We start from the raw sequence: 20,694 nt of genomic DNA, 5'->3' as shown, positions 1-20,694 counted from the left end.
GAGAGCTTGATACTGTGGAAGGGGCAAGTGTAGCCAAGAGGGAGGGACAGCCCAAAATGCAAGTGCTGCGTGTGTGCGGATGTACGCTGGGAACTAGACAAATTTGCCCTGGTCCTCAGTTTCCACTCTGAGCAGTGGGTGCAGCTCAGGTATTACTCCAACGACTGCTCTGAAGTATTCGACAGTGACTGCCCAGTGGGAAGTGGGCAATGTGGGACCTACTGTCCATAGTGGTATCTCATTTAATCTTTAGACTAATCTTAATCTCCCCTCAATCACTTTGGACAACTGTAGCCTCCCTCTTACAACTTTTATTTTTACGTATGTGTATACGGGTGGGGCAGAGGAAGAGCAGAGGCTGGAAAACCCTGGTGTTCGAACCAGGGAGCTTTAATTACAGGCAGATCTTGGTGCTGGGAACTAAAGTCAGATCCTCTGGAAGAGCAGCAAGTGCTCTTACCAATTGAGGCCCCTGTAGTTCATCTGTTTACATGGGTCAAGAACCAGTCTTGTTTGCGTTCAAGGGTTCCTGGGGCCACAACATCATGCATAGTCAAATGAAAACCTTTCTTCTCAGAATGCAGGACAGGACAGAGGAGTTGGCTGGGTGACTTTGGGCAAGTCATTTCCTCTTTCCAGATCTCTTTCCTGGCCGACTGCTGGACAGAGAGCGGACATTCCAATAGCGTGAAGAGTTTTGATCCAGATTCTTTCCTTGGGCAGAAACAGACTGAGGCCCAGCAAAGGGGGGAAGTCTTGCCGAGGGCCAGGAGTGAAATCAGAGGCAGCCCCAAGGCTGGCAGCAGGCGTCCTGGCCTGGGATTGTGACACTTGCCCTCTGTCCCTATAACTGCTTCCTCAAAGGCCTCAGGCCTTGGTAGACTTGTCAGCCAAGGAGCAAAGAAGCCACCTCCTCAACAAAGAATACAAGTGCCAAACTGCTTCTTGCACTGAGGAGGTTCGGTATGCTTCCTGGACATTTCTGAAATGGCTTTCGTTTCTCCTCGTTTATTTTAAGCCCTAGGCACTTTTCATACCATGATCTAATCTTCTTTAGCAGACTGGAAAAATACAAATCAATTAAAGCCTAAAACCTATGGGGTAATCGCTTTCTCCTCCCTCCTCCCCCCAGAAAGAGAAGCACCTGCATGCAGATCTTTCATCCACTCTAATTTGGCTGCAGAGGCTTGTGTTCAAGGGACAATCACTTTGGATAGCTTGTTACAGCCCCTTTTGTGACATGCCTGACGTGTGCATGTCACAAGTTGCTAGGATCAAAAGCTGAGCCAGGTTTTCTCTAGGGGGCTCATGGGCCACAGCAAGCCAGTTAGCTCCGTCTCCTTGGAGAATCCAGAAGCCCAGAGAGGGTGGCAGAAGCTGAACACACAGGAGACAGCTCCATGAGTACTAGTCCTCATTGCTCTGGGATAGGAGTGGAAGTGAGGCCCAGCGTCTAGCTAGTAGCAGACCCTAGAAGTGGTTGGGTAACTTTTCAGATCCTTAGTAGCATCTTCCCCCGGTTCCCCTGCGGCCACAGCCAACCCAACACCTGCCATCTTGCTCTAGGGAACTTAAGAGAGGGCGAGGAGGGTGGGTCTAATTGACATTGAGAAGTCAAGCCAGATGTGACAGACCCTGGCTTGCCCTCTTCCTAACTGGGGTTTCAATTTCATCCTCTGATCATCCTGTGTGGCCATTGTGGTCCCTTGTCCTAAACTGGCCAGGGGTTGAGATGACTCATGCCGGGGACTTCCTAGAACACTATTGAGTCAGAGGCTGTTCTCATACCATTGACAGACCAATGTCTTGCTGATGTCTGTAGGCATCCACCCTGCAGGTGCCCCTCTGGCAGACTGAATAGCCCTGCCTTTCATGTGTTCACCCTGCCACACTCTGAGCTCTGCCCTGACCTCTTCCACCTCCAGTAGAGTTCATCCAGAGCAGGGCCTCATATACCTTGTCTATTGCTGCAGAGCCCAGCACCAGACTGCATCTGTCACAGGGAAGGAAGGACCGTGTGTGTGGTGTTCATGTCCACTCTCTGGCTTAGATGCCTTCAGCAGTTCTGAATATCCAGCTTGACCTAGGGGTCCCTTGGCTTCGCCCTGTCTTTATATCCCTGCCACTTGGCCTAGTACACTGCCCACCTGCACCCATTCTTTTCAAGCTTAGAGTTTACCCCCTCCCCCAAGAAAACAGGCTCCCACTTCTGGCCTCATGTCTCTTCAGGTACTCACCACACTGTTGTAGCAGTCACCTGTCAGCTACATGCTGGATAATCACAGGAGCTCTGAGGTATGTTGTGCTCTGGGGTCCCCACTTGCCTTATAGCTGTCATCTCAGGACATGCTCACCCCAAGCCTGGTGTCTGCTGCCCTCTCCTTCCATATGTTAGGGCACAAGCTCAGAGATGATAGTCACCCGAGGTCAGTAGTCAGGGTAGAAGAGGCCCTGAACCCAGGACAGGTAGTTGCAGAACGGTCTTGACTATGGCCAACCACAGCACTGAGCTGCATGGGCAGGGGGCAGGCTAACAAGACACACTTTCTGTGTCTCTGGGTGCCCACCTCCAGGCCTCTCTGACTTTCCTAGGTTACAACTTGAGTCATTTGTAAGCTCTGAGCTGGGGCAGGAGGGGACACTCATCTGTGAATGGAATGCAAAGGGCCCTAAATCTCAACAATCAAGATAGATATATCAATGTAATGTTCTTCAAAAATTCAAAACAAATGGCAAAAAATCCATTTAGAATAAACTATCAACACTTAATAAAGACAAACTTATTACGATATATCTTTCTTTTGCCACAGGCTCTGGTAGGGGAAGGCACAATATTTCTTTAAAATTCTGTTATTTTATTCTTTGAACTTTTTTTTAAGTATTTCTTTTCTCTCTTGAATGGATGATGATTTTTTTTTTGGCACCCAGTCCTTAATTTCTGTCTTTCTCCTTTCACCCTCAACCCTTTCCTGGTTTCCTGGTGAGTCAGAATTCTGGGGAGGGACAATAGAAAACAAGTATACACAAGTGAGCAATTCTGCTCCGTGGGGAAGAGGCCGGGAACATGGCAGATGCCCAATAAACAAGAATATCAACTCCATACTCACCCTGTCACTCAGGCAGAAGGCCGAGTGTAGGAAGGTGAGGAGAGAGGAAGGGGCTGCCCTGTCTCCTGGGGACTGACTTGCACCAGGCCAACCAAGGCTACAGCTACTCCCAGCTATTGACAGACACAGTGCATGCTCTATTAAATTGCATGGGACACCCACTTGGGTTAATGTGGGACAACCCTAGGTCTCTAAAAGGCCTCCCCTCCAGCTATCTCTGAGCTCTCTGATTTGCAGGGCAGCATCCATAGAGGCTGTACTCTGGTCTAGTCTGTTTTGTAAAACATTCCCCTGCTGCCATTTATTTTGCTACAGAGCTAGCCGTCTTCCCAGCTCTACTCTGTCCTCACTAAGAAGCTACCTTCCCTACTCTTGATTTTGTGCGTCTTCCTCCCTCTACTTTTGCATCTTGGAATGGCTTTGGCTCATTTGACACAGGGTGGCATCTGGGCACTGGTGGAGGGGCAGAGAGGAGGTGTTTAGTCATCAGGAAGCCTGGGACCCAGGGGTCTATGGCACAAAATCAGTGGGACTCCCTTATCTCTAGGTCTCCCCTGGAAGTTACTGAGGCCCCTTCCAGTTCTGACATTCCCTAAAGACTATAAGCATTTTGCCAGAGGTCAGTAAACTATGACAGCGTGGATAGGGTACCCCTACCCTCTCTGCCCATGGGAGATTCTCAGTGTTTGAGGACAGCCAGTATCACATCAATAATGGCCTCTGGGCTGCACTCCCTGCAGATGCCTTTTCTGATTAGATAATGCAGTTAATTAACATAAGATGGGGGGGGGTCTGCACCAATACCTGCCTTGGAAACCTGCCCCAAGACCACAGAGATAGTCACACAGAACCACCAAGCACTGACTCTCCCCTGCTTAGCTCACAAGAATTTCCAGACTCTCAACAACTTCACAGTGGTGTGTAGCCAGAGGCTTTTATGTGCCCCACCCAGCTCCACAGCCACTTATAAAATAATCACTCAGAGGCTTAATATTAATTATAATTGTTTGGCCAGTGGCTCAGGCTTATTACTAGCTAGCTCTTACATTTAAATTAACCCATTTCTATTAATCTTTGTATCACCAAGTGGTTGTGGCATTACCTCATTTTCTACATGTCTTGCTTCCTTGGCAGTTGCTGGCATCTTTCTGACTCTGCCTTCTTTCTCCCTATATCTCAGCTTGCATTTCCCTCCTAGCTATATTCTGCCTTGCCATAGGCCAAAGCAGCTTTATTCATCAACCAATAAAAGCAACACATGTTTGCAGTGTACAGAAGGACATCCTATATCAATGGCAGACATTTTTTTAAACTTACATGTTGTTGGTTTGGGGTCTTGTGGCATGCCCCTGACTCCCAGGTTCTTCTACGGAAGAGGTCCTGGATGCTATGTGTGCACATACATTTGAGACAGTGTGCATGTGTGTGAGGGTAGACCCAATGATCTGCAGACACTGAGGACCTGTCCCTAGGTGAAGGAAGCTACAGCTCATTGCAGACTGTGTTCTGGAGGGGGTAAACAGACAAGGTCAGACTTGACGCGGTAGTGGACAACTTGAAGGACCTAGGACAAGCATGTGGCTTCCAGGACACATTCCTTTGGGAGGGCACTTCCCTCCAAAACTGAATGGAGATTCTGACCCCCGGGACTTCAAGGCTCTCTTCTTCCTTGCAATAGACCCTTCCTGTCCTGTGAAACCCAAGGACGACAATGAATGAGGTGAAAGAGACCCTCCGAAGCATCGAGCAGAAATACAAGCTCTTCCAGCAACAACAGTTCACCTTCATTGCAGCTCTAGAGCACTGCAGGGAGAATGCTCACGACAAAATCCGGCCTATCTCCAGTATCGGACAGGTGATGCCTGGAGAGCCAGGGGCTGGTGCAGGGTTGGGTAGGGTGTTCTTCCCAGCCTAGTCCCCTCACCCAAAACACAGATCAGTGGAGCCCTAGAGAGGAGAACTGCATGTTAGTTTCCATGCCAACTCAGATTCTAACTGATGGAAACAGTCCCTCAGTTATTTCCACCTACCAGATACGTAACAGTGACTAAAATATGGGCTCAAGACTCAGCCAGCTGGGTAACCTTGGGTGGGTGATCATATCTCACTAACCTCAGTTTCCCCACCTGAAGGCACATCTAATGATAACATCCCATACTAAGTACTCAAGTGTCTGGTGTCACCTGCAAGCCCTAGGCTGAGCACTGGGGCATTTGTTGATAAGCAGGCAGATAATGGTCATTCTCCAAGTGGCACCTGGCCCAGCTCACTGATGGAGGCTTTGCAGATACATTTACTTCACCTGTTTCTTTAAAGGTCCTAGTTTACTCCTGGAGGCCTTCCAGGGAGTTAGGGCCCCCGCCACTGGGTAGCTAGGAACATAGGCACAAGCTGGATCCCAGAACTGAAAAACAGGATGCTACAAACAAGTCAAGCTCCCCTGAAGGGTACCTGTTTAAAGGGGGCTGGGGGTCAATGTGGTACAGGCTTGAAGTACCCAGGAGAAAGCAGACTGTGGAAAACAAGCAACCTTTGCCAGAGGCATCCTTTAACATTCTTTTTCTAAATTTTGTAAAAAAAAAAAAAAAAAAAAAAAAAAAACCAAAACAAAAAAACCTCCTGTTTTTTTACTTGAAAAAATGCATCATGCAAGCTGCTGCATCCACACCCCACACCCACTTGTCTATCACAGTGGTCCACTGGTCCATGCTCATGCGCCCAAACTATTGAAAGAGCAGTTGGTTACACTCCCCCAGCAGCTCAACCTTGCAAGGGCATGGGATAGGTTTTCAGTCTCTAATAGTGGCCTATGTCTCACTTCTAAGCACCTGCTTGATAGGGCTTCCCACCTTAGGTTCAGAAGGGGATGTCTACCCCAAAAGCCCCCCTTACACACCCAAGGAAGCCCCTCTGCTGTGGTCACACCCCAGGTACCTGGACAGGTATGTTGTCGGAAGCCTCTACCTCTAACAGACTTGGAAAGAATCCCTTCAGATCACCGAGAAGCAGGGTAGCCCCGCTAAACAGAGAGTTTGGAGTATCAGAGGAAGCAGCGGTGCCCCATTCATCACTCCATGGAGAGTAACAGCTGGCTGTGAAATGATTGAATCCTTTACTCAGTCCTGTAGCTGAGGCAGTTCTTCCCTAGCATAAGAACAGCCATGTCATCTTGCCTGTGCTTAGAGGCAAAGTCTCTGGGTGGCCACAAGTAACTGGCAAAAGACCCATAGAGGGATTCCTACCCCTAACCAAGGAAGCCTTGGGAAGAACAGAGAAGTAGTGTTCTCAGCATGCTACCTACGCAGTCATAGAGGTGTAATGTTTACTTGGTATATGAAGTCTGGTGTGGACTTGTCACTCCACACCCACACCCCCACACTGGAGATGGTCTCTGAATCCAGGTTGGGGTATCACACTGCATTGTCTTCATATGGACAGTCATTTCTCCAGTCAGGCCTGTAGCTCACTTTTTCTAACTCTAAAACGCAGTACAACCAGCCTGAAGGATTCTTGTTTACTTGTCTGTGGTTTGGATAAGCAGAGTGGTGAAGCCCAGGCCACTGTGTGGGGAGGCAAATCATTCAAGCCACTTCTGTTGGCACCCAATCAGGTTATTTCTCATGTCTGAACCTCTAGCATTCAGGGAGTATGTAAAAGGAGGACTCTAAAAGGTTTAGGTGATGAGGGAGTGAGATGAGGCTTAGGGAAGCATTTTTGCAATGGTGCTTGGTACACGACATTAGCTGTATATCATGAGCTGTATATTCAAACGCTGCCATGTCTGGCACTCAGTCTGTGATTGTGGGAGGCCTGGGGCAGTGCCCTGTCTCTCCAGCTCCCGCTCCTGACACACTGGCCTCTGCAGGTGCAGAGCTACATGGAACACTACTGTAACAACTCTACAGACCGGAGAATCCTGGTCATGTTCCTGGACATCTGCTCGGAACTCAACAAGCTCTGCCAGTACTTTGAGGCCCTGCACTCGGGCACTCCTGTCACCAACAGCCTTCTGGAGAAATGCAAAACCCTGGTTAGCCAAAGCAATGACCTGAGCAGCCTCAGAGCAAAGTAAGTCCCTCGTGGGGGTACACGGGGCAGAGTGTGCTTCATCAGAGGACAGGAACCTCTGAGCTGACTCTCCCCTGAAGGAACAGGTTACAGCCTCTAGTCCATATAAGTCCTAGCCACCAACTACCTACAATGACTAACCTAATCAAATGGATCTAAAACTGGGTCACAGACAGGACAAAAAAAAAAAAAAAAATGTCTCCTAGGACTTAGAAGCAGACTAGGGAGAAAGTGGCTACAGAAGTGGACATCAGAGTTACATCCCCTGGAGTTCCATGGTGACCCCAAAGAATCCAAAGCTCCATGAATCCATTTTTGGGAGCTCTTCAGATGTTAGGTGAGAAGGGTCGAAGGTAGCCGGTATTTTATAAAAGTGATAGGAGGTTAAGAGCTCCTGCTTCCTACACAAGCACCTGGGGCTCTTGGCTTTGAACTTTCTGAATCAGAACACATAGGGATGGAGCCTGAGGTTCTATGAGTTTAGTTCTCACACCTCCTGGGGTGGGTGACCATGAGGTAAGTCTCACCATCTGCTCACTATCCTGTAGGTACCCACACGATGTAGTAAACCACCTCAGCTGTGATGAAGCCAGGAACCACTATGGAGGCGTGGTCAGCCTCATCCCTTTAGTCCTGGATTTAATGAAAGAGTGGATTGCTCATTCCGAGAAGCTGCCTCGCAAAGTGCTTCAGCATGTGAGTGAGGTCCTGGGTAGCCAGGGAGCCGCCGCAGCAGCCACTACCAGACCTGCCCAGCACTGGTTAGGAAAACACAAGTATAGGCAGCTTGAAAATGAGAGCTTCAACTCTAGGGAGAAAGGCAAAGGCCGGAAGCCTCCCTGGAAACCACCTGGTGGGAAACTGTAACTCACTGTCAACGTACTTGGCTTCGGTGGCCAATACACAATTGAGAATCTCTCTCTTGCTTTTCACTTCTAACATTTCGGCCTCTTAACCTCCGTGTTGATGAAAAGGATCCTTACTCATGGAGCTGCCCAAACAATATGGTGTGGGTAGGGCATGTCCCAGAGGAAGGGTGCTATGCTGATGCCCAGGCCTCCTGCCCATGCTGTGGCCTCTGGCTCTGTATTGACCAACTGGAGGGGGGCCCACTTAGCTCCTTGTCTTGACAGGGGCAAGATGGAAATGAGCTGCAGGGTCTGTCATGAACAAGTTAGGGGGAAGGGACCAGGAGGCTGAACTCAACTGTGTTCAGTTCCTTGGACCAAAACAAGGGATGGATGGTCTTCTTAGTTGGGAGAGGGAAGAGCATGGCAGACCGCAGAACTGTTCAGTGGCTCCTGAGCAGGACAATGGTCTAGTCTCTGCAGCAGTCTAGTCTGTCCACAATGTAGATGTATACTCCTGGCTTCTTGGCTGCCAGAAGTGAGCTCTGACTTTTGGTTTTTCCCTTCACAGGGGACGACTTAGCTTCTGTATTGTTGCTTCCTCAGGGGGAGACATTCAAGAATAAAGTGTTCTACCATTTCTCTGCCTGGCTTGGTTTCCTGGGATTTACCTGACAAGAAACAAAACCAAAAACCAAAAACCCCTCTGTACTTGTAAGACATCGGAGGACATTGGGTGATGGCCACATAGGCAAAGCCCTTCTCAGACAGCGCCGGAGACCTCTGCAGCCAAGTGCTTCCCTTCAGAGTGGGCTGCCTCTAGGAGGCTTAGGCCACAGAGGGCCAGCCTGCAGGCTTCTCCAAGAGTAAATTCGTTGTCTGGCAAGAGACCTATTCAGACAACCCCTGAGTCTTCCAGATAGTCAGCCTCCTGCAGTTAAGACAGGCAGTGCAGTAATTCCATACCTGTCCTGGTTGAGGCACCGCCAGGCAGCTTACACCCTGTTTGCCCCACTAAGGCCTAGGCTGAGTGGCAGGGACTAGGTGGGGGAAGAATCTCAAAATTATATAAAGGTTATCTCCCACTCCTGGGCAATACCTGAAGGGCAGAGGGGGCACCGGCACAGGTGATGATGACAGCTATACTGTCCTTTGGTATATCACAGGCCAGGACTAGCTTCTACTGGGTTCCATCAGGAGGACTTGAGATGCAGACTTGGGTGGCCAAGTTTTCAGAGGTGGCCCTTTTCCACACACTGCTCTTTACACAGAGGCATGAGTTTAAGGCAGCTGAATTATCTGTTCCCCAGCCCAAGTTTACCCCTGTTCTGTACCACCATCCAGGGAACTACTCCAGACTGCAGTGTTTCTGGACCATCTCATTTCACCCACAAGCCCCCAAGGCCAGCATAAAGTCACTCCATCTCAACACTGCGGAGTGCAAAACAATAAATCTTTATTTGTTCACAGTTAAACACAAGCAACTGCCTTGACATTTCAGAACATTCTAAGGACAGCAAACCTTTGATTCCATTCACTGAGACTGTACCATGTTCTCCTGTAGCTTGTATTATGGCATCTGATGCAGATTGTTTGACATGCTTTTAAGGTCGTAGTGGGAAAGTTTAAACCTTTTGAGAAGAGGTGACTTCCACTGAACTAAAAAGTTTTTTTTTTTTTTTTTTAATCTGATTTGTTTTCACTGATGGGAACCCCCCCCACCCCAACTCCAAGTTATCCATATATAGTTCATCCATGATTGACTATAAAACTAAATTATGTCTTAGCAAAGCCTGCTCCTCCATAATGTGTTTTGTGGTCCAGTCTCATGAAGGGTGACCACTGAATCTTCCTAGTGCAAAAACGCCTGTCTGCCTCTGATCCGACAGAGAGCTAAAAAACACCATCATGACCTCTCCTCCAATCCAACCCTGTGAGGTGGGGCAGGGAGAGGGACTGACTGGTCTAGTGAAAGACCAGCTGCAGTGGCTCAGTCAGCCTACCTATCCAGAGATGGATAATACTGGGGTTCTGGGAAGGGCAGGGCACTTCTTGGCCCCCATTAAATTTCATTCGGAGACCGAGAGTGTTCAGGGTGCAGTTTCCATTGTAGCTGCGTTGCTGCTTCTCTATACCTCATTTAAAACTCGGGGTGGCATCAGAAACAGAAACATTGCTCCCCTTGGCACACCAGGGACTCAGACTGGGAAGCTGAGTGGGAACAAAGGTCACAGCAGCAGCCCAGGGGCCAGTTCCCATTTTTACCTACACAGACAGGCTAAACCCAAGGCAATCAGTGACCCTGCAGCAAACTGGGGGGAGAGGGGAGCGGTGATGGAGACACATACTACAGACTTCTGGATGTACACAAGGACACAAACACCCTCACATTGGATATATTTTCCACAGCAGTGGATTTACAGCATGGACCTTGGGGCGAAGGTGCAGCAGATGCAGGCTGCCATCTGACTCACTGTGTAGTACTGCTGGCCTCTGGCCAAGACAGACCCCATGTACTGCAGTGCAAGCTGAGCTGGTGTAATGCCCACACCTCCATCAGCTTGTCCACAGCGTCTCCTACCCTTAATGCTCAGGAAAATGAGCACCTTCCTACAGTACTTGTGTTTGTTCTTTACTTCTTTCTGGCTTCAGGTGGTAGGTAGGTTCCTGCTGGCTGGTCTCACCACACCAGACTGCTGTTACATACTCCTCGGTTTCTACCCTGACTGTCAGCCTGAGCTCTGAGGTCTTTTCATCCTTGATCATTCAACTGCTAACATTTTCTCATTCTCCTCTGAACACTAGAGCCCACATATGCTGCAAATGGCCCTGAGTCTGTGGCTTATCACAGTGGCTTGTGGTGCCACTACCACCCAGGAAACACTGACCACTGGCCACAGCAGCTTAGGGAGGGGAGGTTAATTTTTTTTTAATCACATGTGGCTTCTAGGACTTTTCTTGGGTTTTGAGTTTGCTTTCTAAGAAGTGACTAACCATGTCACACACAGTAGGAACCTTCTGCAGCTTAGTCCAGAAGATTGAACAAACTTCCCTCCTGAAAAGGTCAACAAAGCTATCAAGGTCAGCAATCGCCCTGACAGCTGTGCTGCCTGCTCCAGGGATGCCTTAGAGCCTATCTCCTCATGTCCATGGTCATGTTGCTTTTGCTCCCAAAGCAAACTCTTAAGACTTCAGGGAGGAATGAGACAGAGATGTGTGCTTAGTTCCTCTCCTGGCACTGACCTGCTCCTCCACTCCAGTGGCACTGTAGTGCTGCTTCTGACAGATTCTAGACTGAAGGAGACACAGCCTCCAGTCTCCTTGGGTCACACGGGCAACCACAACACAACTCCAAGTGGTTCAAGGATGGAGCCATTCAACCCCAGCATTCACACACACCAGGCGCCCGTGATACCCACCGCTCCAATGCCTTGGCCCAGGCCTCAGCTGCCTTTCAGAAGTGCCCCTCCTGACTGCAGCAGCAGCAGCAGCAGCAGCAGCAGGTGACCCACTGATCCCCAGATGCTCTGTCACTGCTCTCTAAACAGAAGCCTCCACCCACTGAGTCTGGAGTCCTTTGAAAAGAGCCAATGTTTAGGCTGGGCAATCTTCAGGTCACAGTCCCCCGCCCAGGAACCTTAGCTGGAGGAAAAAAAAAAAAAAAAAAAAAAAAGCCTCAACAGCCTTCTAGAACTCAAACCACACAGGATGCTCAGGTTCTGTCACTGGGTACAGAACACCCAGACTGGAGAAAAGTGCTGCAGGCCCAAGCTTGATCAGTTGTCATGCTAGCCTAGACCTCAGTCTGCTTTACCAAGCCACTGCCTCTGTTCCCTAAACTTCAACACTTGTGCAATCTATAAATTTTCTTTCTAATGCAGAGAAAAAGGCTTGTTTCTCTAGCACACATCTTGGGGTGCGGGGTGGAGGGCAGCTCTTAGGAGCAGTGTCTACCATTAACTCTGAGATCTTTCTCCCCATCTGTTCATCTGCCCTTTTCTACCATGGATCAGGTGGGAGAACACTGGGTTTTCAACTTTCCTTTGGGCAGAGCTAAATGAAAAGCATGGCATCACTGAGTGTCCTGGGGCACTGGTTGCCTCTGCTGGTCTGACAGTGGTCAGTGGCATGTCTTCTTGTGGGCTGGCTATAGCAGAGATATGGCCCTAACAGGTCTCCAGCCAGCACTGCCATGGTGACAAGGAGTCTCACCTTACTTAGGGATGCTAGGATAGTTACTGCCACATTTAAAAAAAAGACTTTCACCCTCAGGCTGGAAACTTCCATATGCAGTAAGATTTCGTACCATTAGTTTCTTTTATCTTTGTTGTAGTTAAACTCTTCTGTCCTTTATACAACAGCTAGAACAGAAACAAGAAAATCAAGCTCGTGGCTCCTTCCCAAGTTTCTCCTTGCCTGGTCCAGAATATCAGGCAACAACTCTTACACTTCCAGCATTTATTTCAGGAGCATTGACTGAGTTTGGGCTCTCTGCCACCACCTTGTTCTGACTGGTCACCTCTCGTGACAGTGGTACAGGCCAGCAGCCTCCATCAACCTTCCCAGACTCTGAGTCGCTCTGCTGTTCCTAACAGAAGTGTTTGACATGAAGCCCCAGGGGGAAATCTCTCCTGCAAAGTCAAAATTGATGTAAAATAGCTGCTAGAACCTACTATGGTGAGGCACCCTGAGCCCGAGAATGACGTCACATAAACTCTATGGAAATTCTGACCCTTCCAGCCTTGTCTGCTGCAGAATCACAAAGCAGCTGGTAATCGGGCATGTAGACAAAGGGAGGCAGGCAAACAGGCTGAAAGGTGGAACTGTGGCTCAGTGGGACAGAGCCAGCCAACAGCACATTTCCACATGTGCACAAGCATTCTGGGTGCCCCTCCTAGTGACCACTCTTCTCAGTCTGCGGATTGCAGGACAACCACCTACACACCCACCCACAGGCAGCATGGTGCCAGCATTCAAGCAAATACCAAATAAATAAGAGGTAGTGGGGGAGAGGGATACAAGCTTTCCAGAGAGTAAGCAGTATGGCCTCCACAGCGCCAACTACACTATCAAAACAACTGGTATTCTCACAGAACCTTCTAGGAAGCGTTTCAGAGCTGCCAAAAGAAGGCAGAGGTGAATGAACTAGTTTCTCTAGATCTGTGGCTTTAGATACTGAACTTCAGAACCAAAAAGCAGTGAAAAGGCTCCTGTAAAGACAATTTACATCCTCCTGGAAGGGACAAAACTGGACTTACCTGCAGTGCCACTAACTGCCTGGTCTACCCAAAAGCCACCCATCTATCTGCACCTCAGGAAAGCAGAGTGGTGTGTTGGACCCAAAGATGAAATTTGGCCTCATATTGCACAGGTTCAAAGGACACAACCATTTGGTGGGAGGAAGGAAGAAAATAAAGCTACAAGGGACACGCACAGGCCCTCAATTAGTACATACTGCTAGGTAAACGAAAGAGACTGGGGTGGGGTGAAGGAAAGCATCTCAATGCCAGACCCAAAAACTATCTTCCCACATTCTGCCAGCTGTCAAAATGACCTCTGTCCCATTTCCACTGCACAAGCAGCCGCTCAGACCCTGGAAACAGAAAAGCCTAGAACGTGCATTCACACCTCCTGTTCTGTGCCGACAAAGACGCAAATTAACACTGACAGACCCTTCAGCTGTGCTCTTGATGAGTCTCATTGTAGTCCATGATGTGGAGCTGCCCCACACTGTCCGAGTTTGGGGAAGATGGGTGTGAGGCATCTAGATTAAAGGGAGTCTTGTTTTCCATGCCTGAGTCTCTGCCCAACTCTGTCTTTAGGGTCTCAGAAAGGCTACTGCCGGTCACACAGTCCTCATCACACTGGCTCTCACTCTTATTACGGAACAGCTCCCTGGCCTTCATGCCCAAGAAGCTTTTGGAACTAGGAAGTGAGCCAACAGTCGTGGGGATGCTGCCGGAGGGCTCACCCACAGTGGTTTCCCACCGGCTGTTGAACCTCTGGCTTGGGGGTTTCTCTGGAGTGGAAAGCTCACTGCTGCTGCTGCTGCTGCCTCCAGTGCTTCTGCCTCCACAGCTGGCCCGGGGGCCACTAGGCCTGGTGGTCCTGGCCTCACCGTTGTGGCCAGAAGCCTCTTCATTATGCCCTACCAAGGAATCTGAGCAGCCATCACTACAACAGTCAAGCCTGAAAGAGACCCAGAGAGAATGCAGTTGATAACCGTAGCATTTCTGAGGAAGTGTGAAATTATACTTGATCCCTGAATCTGGCTTGCCCATTCTTTAAATTTTTTACGGGTATGCATGTGTGTATATGCGCCATGTGTGTGCCTGAGACCTGAGAAGGCCAGAAGACAAGGTCAGACTCCCTAGAACTGGAGTTACAGATGGCTCACCTAGTTGCTGGGAACCAAACCAAGGTCCTCTTGCAAGAACAGCCAGTGCTTTTAACCACTGAGCCATCCTTGCAGCTCCCCGGCTCTGTTTGTAACAGCAGACACAAACAAGAGTGTCCCGTAGGGCTGAGTAACAGCTGGGGTTATGCTGGACTACAGACTGCAATGGTAAAGGCAGATAATCAAGTGTGGCCAAGAGACAATAGGATGGCTCTCTGGAAAGGACTGAGCAGAGGGGAGCAGCTCAGCTGCTTGCCACTGCCTCTCCACAGGCCACCATACTGCCTGGCTGGCTGTGGCACCTCGAGCACAGCATTCCATAGAGAACTGGTGTAGCCGCTCTTACCTTTCTTCCGCTGCTTCTGCTGTTTCTGCTTTGTCCTCTTCTAGTTTCCGTAGGCGGCCATCTTTCTCCAACCTGCCATACAAGTCTAGGATCTCCAGTTCCAACACCCGGGTTATCTTCCTCTGAGCCTCATACCTGCTCTCTGCAGCCAGCAGCTGTCCACTAAAAGACAGGGCTTGGTTCAGAACATGGGAGGGGCCTCACCCCTCCCACACCCCCACACTTCCTGTGAGTCACCTCGCCTGGCTCTTGACATCCTCAAGGTACTTCTTCTGTTCTAGGAGAAGGTGGTCTTTCTTAGCCAGAAGAGATTCCAGTTCCAATACTCGCCTCTGTGAGGCATCCAGCCTCTGGTTCTGCTGGAGAAGGTGGCTTCTGTTTTTTTCTAGTTCTTTCCGATAGGCAGTCTTCATCATTTCTACTTCCTATAAAAAGGTCTGGAGTCAGTACTTACAGACAACTGTGCAATGTAACTCACAAGAAGTGTCCTCAACACTGAGAGGCACTTAGTGTCCTGACCCAACTGAGTGAGGATTGCTTCCTGGCAAGTAGGCCATCTGGGCATTTTTGATGTCTATCCCTAAGGAAACCATGTGAAACACGGAAAGTCATGTTGCACAGCATGTTCACAAAAGACAAGAACCATAAGTACCCTTAGAACTAATGTCAGGGCTCTGTGAGAGAAAGTATATATTTACTCTGTGGGCTACATTCAGAACCAGTAAAAACACACAAAAGTGGACCATTGCCCACAGGATCATGTTTGTCACAATGCATCCAATAAGCCTCTTTGCACAGGTGAATGGCAGTAGCCATTTGCCTTCTTTTTACCCTTCCTCTTCCACTATCAGCTGAGATGGTGACATAAAGAGAATATTCACAAGAAGCAGCATTTTCAGGCTGAGTACCTGCCAATTTATCAGCCAAGTCACCCAGATGGCCTGCCTGCATTGACAAATCCATACTAAGTATAGACTGATGTGCCCCAAAAGATGTATTACACACACACACACACACACACACACACACACACACACAAACACTCACACACACACACACTCACACACACACACACACACACAGTTTTTCCAAAAAGACCCTAAGCTGTTAAGTTACAAGGAGGTGACCTCACTGTAAGGCACCAAGCCTCAATGCTGACTAGTAAATCAGACATTTCCAGAATGCAGAAGGCAGAAATGGCTGAAAACGTGGGCATTGCAGCTGCGTTGAATAGCTCCAGGTAACAACACAGCTGACTTCTGTAACAGAGGCAGCTACAGACCCCACCAGCCAAAATTCAACATGTTCACTGTGTGGACTGAGTATGCCATGCTGGGTTCTTGTCATTATTCTTGAATAATACCATTTTAACAGCTACCTATAAAGTGCTGACCTTACAATAGGCATATGTATGTGACCTAGGTTACAGGATGAGAGGATTCTGGCCAACACCATACCATCTTCTTATGAGGAACTAACCATCTGGAGACTTGCAGGGCCCTAGAACCAACCCTGCCCAGCAATACTGACACCTGTGCTTACTTATGGACATTCACACAAGGAATTAAGAAAGCAAGCCCTGGGCATCTCAGTAACCCTCATAGACTGCTAGATGCCTGTACCTCCTCCATGGGCCTGAACAACAGTGACACAGAACCCCACCAAGAGGCAGATCATAGCCTGATCAAGGCCCTCACAGCACCACTCAAACCTAACAGAAAAGGAAATAAGGTAGGAAGTGTGCAGAAGTTTGTGAGAAAGGTTGTTCTCACTGAGAGACACCCACCTGTAGGAAGGGACACTTGCCTCTTCCTGGGAACACCATGCGGTTGGCCTATGAGGGCTGAACTTGGGGCAACTGGCACAACAGTGTAGCTAGCTGGAGGACAAGGCTAACAGGCTAAGATAACAGAGGGAAGAGGGAAAAGAGCCTGGCTTCCTCTTTGTGGTCCCAAACTGCCACCCTGACCAACTTGGAAATCACCCGTGTCAGGAATTTCTGTCAGTTCCGGCCATAAAACTCTATATTGCTAAGTTTTGTTTTGTGATGTACAACAAAAGGCATCCCACCTAACAAGTGAGCTTCCCAATTCATAACTGTGAAATAGCTCTCAAGAGGGAACATGGCAGCTGTCCGTCTCAGAGTCCAAACAAGAGAAGTCCGTCCTGCTCTGCGTCACCTCTGTGGAGGCATCAAACAGTTGTTTTAGCAGCAACCACACATGGGAGGTTAAGATAAGTGGGTCTCTGTGAGTTCAAAGCTGGTTTATGTAGAGAGTTTCAGGGCAGTCAAAGCTACATAGGCAGACCCTATCTCAAAAAACCAATATGCCTCAGCAAGCTCTTTAGGGGTGGATCATTGGGTCTGTTCCCCACATTCTCTTGAAACTATTCTGCTTCCAGAGTAATTCAGAGTTGGAGTCTAGACAGTTTCACTTTTGACATCCTCCAGAGTTTGAACTGGAGGCTGAGAAGAACCAAGAAGAAAGAAGCAACTCTACCATGAATTTTTCTCCTCAGTTCTGAGGCAACACTTGGAGACCATAGATGACATTTCAGAGAGCTTTGACTCAAGGGTGCTAGAGGCTCTTATGGAGGAGCAGTGTCAGAACATCAGAGCACACTCTTGAAATTCCACTTCAGCTCCTTTACTAACACCACCCAAGGCTGACGGTACAGTGTGACATGGACATCTGTCTCAGCACACTGGCAAACACTAACTGGCCTTAATGTTGACACCAGGACTGAATGAACATGGCAGGACCAGAGTCACAAAGAAAAGGAAACAAAACAGCATGGGTGCTGGGGCATAGCACCCTTCACACACCCTAGGCCCCGAAAGGTGTGTTAGACAGAGCTGGCTGCCCCCATCTTTCCCCTCCCTCCTGCTCTGTAGCAGTCACATCTCATGCTTTCACTGTGTGATGGCCAGTCTTGGTGACTTATAGGATGTGAATCACCATGGAAACAAACCTCTAGGCCTATCTAGAAGAGACTAATCTAGACTAGGTTAACTTAAGTGGTAGGACCAAGTTTAAATATGAGCAGTATCATCCCATAGGCTGGGTCCCAGAATGAATAAAAAGGAGAAAGTCAGATAAGCACCAATCTCTCTGCTTCTTGACTGTGGACACAATATGACCAGATGCCTCACACTGCTACCACCAAGCCTTCCTGCCAAGATGGACTAGACCCTCAAACTGTGAGACAATAAATCCCTCCTTGCTTCAGTTTCTTTTTCAGGACTTTTGTCACAGTGATGAGAGTAGTACCTGAGTATGTACCCTGGAAACCCTGCAAAGTACATGCCCACTTCATGCTCTCCAATGGCTAGACTGTGCTGTGTGCCTGGGCCTGGCTGCTCTTCAGAATAGCCAGACAGTACAGTTTTGTGCCTCTCTGTGCCCTGGCCACATACCTTGGTGGTGTCAGGATGCTTGCTCTGTAGCTGCTCCAAGTACAGCTCATTGACCTCTCCAAGCACCAGGAGCTGCCTATTCAAGAACTCCATCTGCTGCTGCACCGACTCACTATTGGAGAGCTGTCCAGATGGAAGTGAGAAAATGTAAGTTCAGCATGGCAAAACTAGCCAGCAGACAGTGGCAGGGACTATGGAGGAGCACAGTGCAATGCAGGGTAGAATAAACCATTCCCACTGAGTCTAGGGCTAGTGGAGAAGAAAGCACCAAGGGCAGCAAAAACACACTTGGGTTGTGCTCTGCACAGAAGCAACATGGATATATCTCATTGCAGCTAGCCCAAGAACACTGTTACAGACACAGCCGCGGGACACAGCCCCAGTGAACTCACCTATTTTTGGATACATGACACATAGATTTCATTGAATCCCTATGGGGAGTCACAGCTCAAAAGCCTTAACAAACTGTTTATACTTCATAAATAAGGTATTACAGAGCTCTGTGGGATGTGCCTGGCCCCAGTAGATACTTTTGTTGTAAGGGCTATCTGCACTGGGGGGGTCCATGCATTTGGCAGTTCCCATGACCCTACCAACTCACTGCCAGGAGCACCAGTGTCTCCAGATGTTGCCAAATGTTTCCTGAGTAGAAATGTTCCCTGCTGGAGCACCAACACAGACATACGAGTAATACATCTGTCTGACCTGAAGCAAGAGTCAGCAGGTGGGGTCCTGTCTTACCTTCTGAGAAACTTGGCTGAGCAGCAGCTCAGTGTGGCACACCTTGTTGTTGGCCTTCTTCAGCTCCACCCGTAGCTCCGCAATCATGTTCCTGCAGTCCTCCAGCTTTGTCTACCAAAGAGAGTTGCCCGTGAGGTTATAAGAGCACCTATGGGCACAGCCACAGACAGAGCTGGGGGTGCTCTGTTCCTTAACTGCTCTCTTGTCCATCAGTATTTGACTTTTCAATTTTAAAGGAGAGATTCCAAGTCTTTTACTTCTTAAGATAAGGGTAAAAAAGAAAAGGGAAAAACAAAAACAAAAACAAAGACCGATCCTTACAGCTCCCAAACTACATGTCCCAGGCCAGGCACCACAAAGAAATGTGGCCCAGACTTTACACTCTTTGAAGGGACCATAGTGACATCTGTGGGACATCATGGGAACTACCAATTGATTGGTAGAGACATGCCACATGCCTGTGGATATTGCCTGGCAAAATTGGGCTTTTAGTGGCTTATGTTAAAAAAAGAAAAAAAAAAAAAAAGCAGTATGATAATACAGAAAGGAAATGAGGATGTCACTGTCTACTGATTCCAGGACTGAAACATTGTGCAGGGGTCAACACAGTCACATGACCTTATCAATCATGCCTATTTAAAAATGAAGTTTAAAATATTTTAAATGTAGGTGTGTTGTTTCCAAACAGCTACTATATCAGAAGGAATCAATCTCAATGAGTGTTCAAAACTGCTTAGAGCAGCAGTTCTCAACTTGTGGGTCATGACCATCAAAAACACATATTTCTGATGGTCTTAGGAATCACCAGCCATAAATTTATTTTCATTGTTACTTCATAACTGTAATTTTGCTACTGAGTGGTGTCTCAGTTCCTAAGGCCATTGGAAATAGGAATGTTCCCATGGTCATGACCCACAGGTTGAGAACCATTGGCTTAGAGGAACAGTTACCAGTTTCTTTTAGCTCCAGGGTGGTGGGGATACTAAGGGAATAATGAACCACGAAAGCTGGGAAACGTCTGTCCTCAGTTAAGATCTATCCAACATGAAATACAGTTGTCATTTTGGAGAGCAAAGTATTCATCTCAGGTAAGCTGAGTAAAGTGACAGGACATAGAGATGCCATGCCTTCTCCTGTCGCCCACCTGGCACACAGCTGATACCTGTAACTCCTGGCTCTGGTTGTAGAATTCTTCCCGGTCATGCTGCAGCTGTCGAATCTGGCTGTGCAGTTGGGTCACCATGGTGTCATGCTGGTCCTGAAGCTGACTGTACCGGTCTTGTTCTTTCTCCAGACTCAACTTCCACATCTGGATGTCTTTCTCCTGTAACTTCAACTGATCTTTCTAGCAAAGGCAGAGACAGCATCATTTTAGGTGCTACCCAACACAGGCACTGACACTCAAGCTTCACACATCACCAACATGGACAGTCACACACTTCCCTGGAATTTTAATCATACATTTATGGGCCTGGTGCTTCTCTACTGTCAAAGTTTTCTAAACTCCATATGAACACACGGACCTTTCCTTAAACACCATGCTTCTGATACTTGCTGAAGTCCTAGCCACCAGCTGAGGAAGACCCTGAATATACAGTACTCCAAAATACTGGGTCCTGACCATCACAGGACGAGGCAAAGGGCAAATGTTCACTGGTAGGATTTAACACCACAGGGTAAAACGCAGACCGTCACTATCATTTGTTGTCTATAGAATGGGAAAAGAAGCATCAAAAGGCTTAAGGAAAGCCAGGTGTGGTGGCACACAC

General features: G+C 48.4%; 2 protein-coding genes across 8 annotated transcripts in view; one reads left to right on the top strand and one right to left on the bottom strand.

The window, feature by feature from the left end:
- The first annotated feature begins 3,020 nt into the window (after nt 1-3,020).
- On the top strand, nt 3,021-8,663 carry Spaca9 (sperm acrosome associated 9). 2 transcript variants are annotated; one of them, XM_035446183.1, is made up of 4 exons: nt 3,021-3,141; nt 4,786-4,962; nt 6,973-7,175; nt 7,724-8,663. In XM_035446183.1, exons 2-4 carry the CDS (start codon nt 4,819-4,821, stop codon nt 8,040-8,042), a joined length of 666 nt encoding a protein of 221 aa, XP_035302074.1. In that variant the 5' UTR covers nt 3,021-3,141; nt 4,786-4,818; the 3' UTR covers nt 8,043-8,663. The 2 variants fall into 2 exon arrangements, with proteins under 2 accessions (XP_035302074.1, XP_027278876.1); XM_027423075.2 differs by lacking the exon at nt 3,021-3,141 and having other exon boundaries at nt 4,703-4,962.
- Nucleotides 8,664-9,459: 796 nt separating this feature from the next.
- The window catches only part of Tsc1 (TSC complex subunit 1), a 47,432-nt gene continuing 36,197 nt past the window's right edge, over nt 9,460-20,694 (bottom strand). For all 6 annotated transcript variants that reach the window (XM_027423071.2, XM_027423070.2, XM_027423073.2 and 3 more), the window contains 6 exons: nt 20,088-20,270; nt 18,926-19,036; nt 18,185-18,307; nt 15,004-15,191; nt 14,767-14,928; nt 9,460-14,212 (listed from right to left, as the gene is read on the bottom strand). In XM_027423071.2, the coding sequence (XP_027278872.1) occupies nt 13,699-14,212; nt 14,767-14,928; nt 15,004-15,191; nt 18,185-18,307; nt 18,926-19,036; nt 20,088-20,270 (1,281 nt within the window). In that variant the 3' untranslated portion in view covers nt 9,460-13,698. The remainder of the gene's footprint in view (nt 14,213-14,766; nt 14,929-15,003; nt 15,192-18,184; nt 18,308-18,925; nt 19,037-20,087; nt 20,271-20,694) is intronic.

The sequence above is a fragment of the Cricetulus griseus genome, chromosome 6 (assembly GCF_003668045.3).
Source record: "Cricetulus griseus strain 17A/GY chromosome 6, alternate assembly CriGri-PICRH-1.0, whole genome shotgun sequence".
Lineage (NCBI taxonomy): Eukaryota > Metazoa > Chordata > Mammalia > Rodentia > Cricetidae > Cricetulus > Cricetulus griseus.
This window is presented reverse-complemented; position numbering and strand designations above follow the sequence as displayed.